General features: G+C 48.6%; 1 protein-coding gene across 1 annotated transcript in view; it reads right to left on the bottom strand.

The window, feature by feature from the left end:
• TNFAIP2 (TNF alpha induced protein 2) overlaps positions 1-452 on the bottom strand; it is a 26,238-nt gene extending 25,786 nt beyond the window's left edge. The window contains exon 1 of the mRNA XM_006018031.3: positions 406-452. Within this exon, the coding sequence (XP_006018093.2) occupies positions 406-414 (9 nt within the window). The 5' untranslated portion in view covers positions 415-452. The remainder of the gene's footprint in view (positions 1-405) is intronic.
• Positions 453-3,450: the final 2,998 nt, after the last annotated feature.

Raw genomic sequence — 3,450 nt, 5'->3', positions numbered from 1 at the left:
GCACCCCCGCTAGCCTGGGGTAAAAACTACCACCACCCAGGGCTGGGCTTGATTCTGGCTCTGCGTCCCCTGGGTAACACAGACCTAGTAGCCCTCGAGGGTACTTGACTCACTTCAAGCACTTGGGGTGCTTCCCTCAGTCGGAAGCACAAGTAGTGGTCTCCCTTAGTCAGCCAAACCAAGGGGACCCCAAGGCATAATCTAGACCCACGCCCAAAAAGTCTCCCACGCTAGGTACAAAGGAGAACTTTGTTGGTTACAAGGGGTAGGGTTGGAATAGGGTACAGGGTACAGCCATATCAGAGAAATCCCATAGAGCAAACTGGCATGGCTGGGTAGCCTTTGATCATGTAGCTGAGTTACTACAAGCTATCTATCTAGTTAGATCTCAGGTAGCGTACTCACAAGTATCATGCAGAGGCAGGTGGAGATTCTCTCTGGAGGCAGGCAGTTCCTTGATCATGAGTTTTGAGAGAGAGAGCAAGTTTCAGATGGTCCAGCTCTTCTCTCTCTCTTGAGTCTTCCTCAAGGCTGCTTCCCCCCTTCCTGGACAGTCCTTAACTTATATAGCTCTTCTGACCTCATTTACCTGGTCCAATGGAGGCAAGCACCTGTTGGCTGTCAGCCAACCAATTTGAAATGCATCACTAGTTGCTGGGCAGACTGACAGTCTCTAGCTCCCCAGGGAGCCCAAGCCCAAGCCCACCCAGGTATGTGATACCAGTCACCTAGGCAGAGGGAGCAGGTTCCCCCCCCCCCAGGAATGTATCCAACTCCGGTTACCTAAAGAGATAATGTAAGGTATGTATCCTCTGCTGGGCCCGTCCTAACCAAATTGTCACAGAGCAGAGTTTTTGGGGAAAAAGAGAGGTGGCCTTCTGCCACACTTCCCACAGAGGTGGCCTTCTGCCACAGTAACTAGTGTCCTCAGAAGTTTTGCTGGCTTTTCCCCTCTTCTGTTTCCCACTCAGATCCTGCCAGTATTCTCAAGAATTTCTCAGTGTTTTGTGTTTTTAATGACTTCATTCACCTTTAACCTACTATGGTGCAGGGACCTGAAACTTAGCTGAGTTGGTTATATATACCTCTTTCTTCCAGTTGTGACACTGTGGAATTGATCTCATGATGGCAATGTGGAAATGCAGTAATTTCCGCAAGGTCTAGTCTAGATTTAGTTTTTTCATTGATTGGGGATTGGACTAGATGACCTATGAAGGTCCCTTCCGGGCCTACTTTTCTATGATTTACTTAAGTCAGTAGAACAATTGATTGCACTGGAGAGAAACAGTGGCTCGAAAGAATTATTCCATTCTAAGCCTGCTTACACTATCTTGCACTTGCATGTCAAGGCCATCCCGGCATCTTAGTCAAGGTGCCAGGAATTATTGGGTTCATTTGATTTTGTTAATTAAGCTAATTGTATTGGCACAACCCCCTACTGCAGATACAGTTTACATCCTGAAAATGTTTATATTAGTGTAGGTGGTTTCAATCTAAAATATTAACTCTTGCCTATATGAGAAAGTTGCACTAGTTTAAACTGTTTTTATACCAGTATAGTTAAACTATTGCAAAAAGCTGTATGTAGGCTCTTATTTTGTCCTACTGTAAACATGTTTCTACTCAGCTTATTTAATCAAGCTAAAATAAGCTATTAGTAAACTAAAATGAGTGTGCCCAGTTTAGCTATTCACCCTGGATTTAGAGAGACAATCCCCTTGTCGCCCACTTACCTGAAGTTTATTAATCCGAGTGCTAGACAACATCTACAGTGACGAGATCAGTTTATGTTGGGTGATGACTGGTCTTTTGCCTGTGGTCCCACAAGGGAAAGTCAAAGGAAAACAAAAACTCTGTATGCCTGCATGTGCATCTGCTGAAATGTCAGGGATAACTGACCGTCATTTTGACATAGACCCTACTCATGGTGGAACAAATCTAGTGCTAAGAATTTGGGGGGGTGGGGAATGATTGCAACTCTTTCAGCTCATTTCCTTGTGCCCATGTACCAGTAATTTCACTTTCCTTCATGTACTTTAGGCCCCAATTCTGCAGGCCTTCAAGCTCTCTAATACAAGTCTTCCAGGCAGGTTCAGTGGGAATCCACAGGTGCAGGATTCTGTATACTCATAGGCAGATCTAGGATTTTGTTGGGAGGGGGTGGGCATAGGGTGTCCTCCACTTCCAATTCTGCTCTGCCACCTGGCCCTCCACATCCTTCCCGGTCCAAAAGGACAGGCAGACTAGACCATGGGAGCAGCATCAGTGGGAACAGATTTTTTAAAGTCCTAGAATCAAGTAAGAATCCTGCCTCCCCCCCAGCACTCAGCAACTCCTCTTTGCAGAACAGCACATCCCCTCCCCTCCTATTTTACCCCTACCCTGCCTGGTATTGCTGTCCCCAGCTGACCAGGGGGTGGGGGGAGTTGCAGAGTTGTTCCTGCCCCACTACAGCTGGGCTGTGCAGGGAGCTAGGTTCAGCTGGGGATAGCAGTGGTGATGATGGGTGAGGGAGTTCCCTTTCCTTCTGCCTGCTCCCAGCTGGCAGAAAATACCCAGGGGGACAAGGCAGGGAAGAGCAACCAGGCCCCTGCTGCTGGGGCTCCAGCTGATTTCATTTCCCCCCACACAGCCTGGCTGGAGTGGGGCAGAAGTGGATCTGGAGTTCCCCCTACCTGTGGGCCAACCAGAAACAGCAGCACCAGGCAGAGGGGGAGGGAAGAATGGAAGGGGAGAGGATGTCACTGAGCATGGAGGGAGAAGTGGGGGGATTCAGGGACTTAAAAAAAGTCCCCAGCTACTGCTCCCATGACATGGTCCAAAAGGGGGGCTGCAACCATGCTACTGCACCCCTTCTGGATCCACCCTTGTGTATGCTTATATACTCATCTTGCTGCAAGTTTGGAGCCAGTAGGTCACATTTTCAGAAGCTGCTAAATCCCATTTTCAAAAGTGACTTAAGAAGCTGGACTTAAATTCCAGAATGCCTGAGTCTCTAAAGCTTGTCCAGAAGGGTATGTCTATGCAATAAATAAGGGTATAGTTGTAGCTTGGGTAGGTATCTTTATACAAGCTCTGATCTAGTTAGATCAGGAGCCCTAGGCAGGATTGTACACACTGCGCTTTTGCTGCTATGCCTTCAGTGATCACCAGGGATCCAGGTTTTCTGTTCACCGTGGAAAAACATGGTACAATGTGGATTTTTCTCCCTCAGAAGGAGAAAGACATGGGAAACAATGGGTTTCTCTTTGCAGGCTGGGGGCAGTGGGAGGAGAGCGCTCAGGCAGGGGGCACTGTGTGCATGTGCACACTCACACATGCACATGGCCACCATGCAGTCTGGAGAGCAGCTCCTGCAGGTAAGTCGGGGGTGGGGGGAGAAATTGAGGCCCCCATAGTGAGGAAGTTGGGCAGGGCTGGAGCTGCTGCCCAGCTGGGACAGTGCATGGG

This window comes from Alligator sinensis, unplaced genomic scaffold (assembly GCF_000455745.1).
Source record: "Alligator sinensis unplaced genomic scaffold, ASM45574v1 scaffold85_1, whole genome shotgun sequence".
Lineage (NCBI taxonomy): Eukaryota > Metazoa > Chordata > Crocodylia > Alligatoridae > Alligator > Alligator sinensis.
This window is presented reverse-complemented; position numbering and strand designations above follow the sequence as displayed.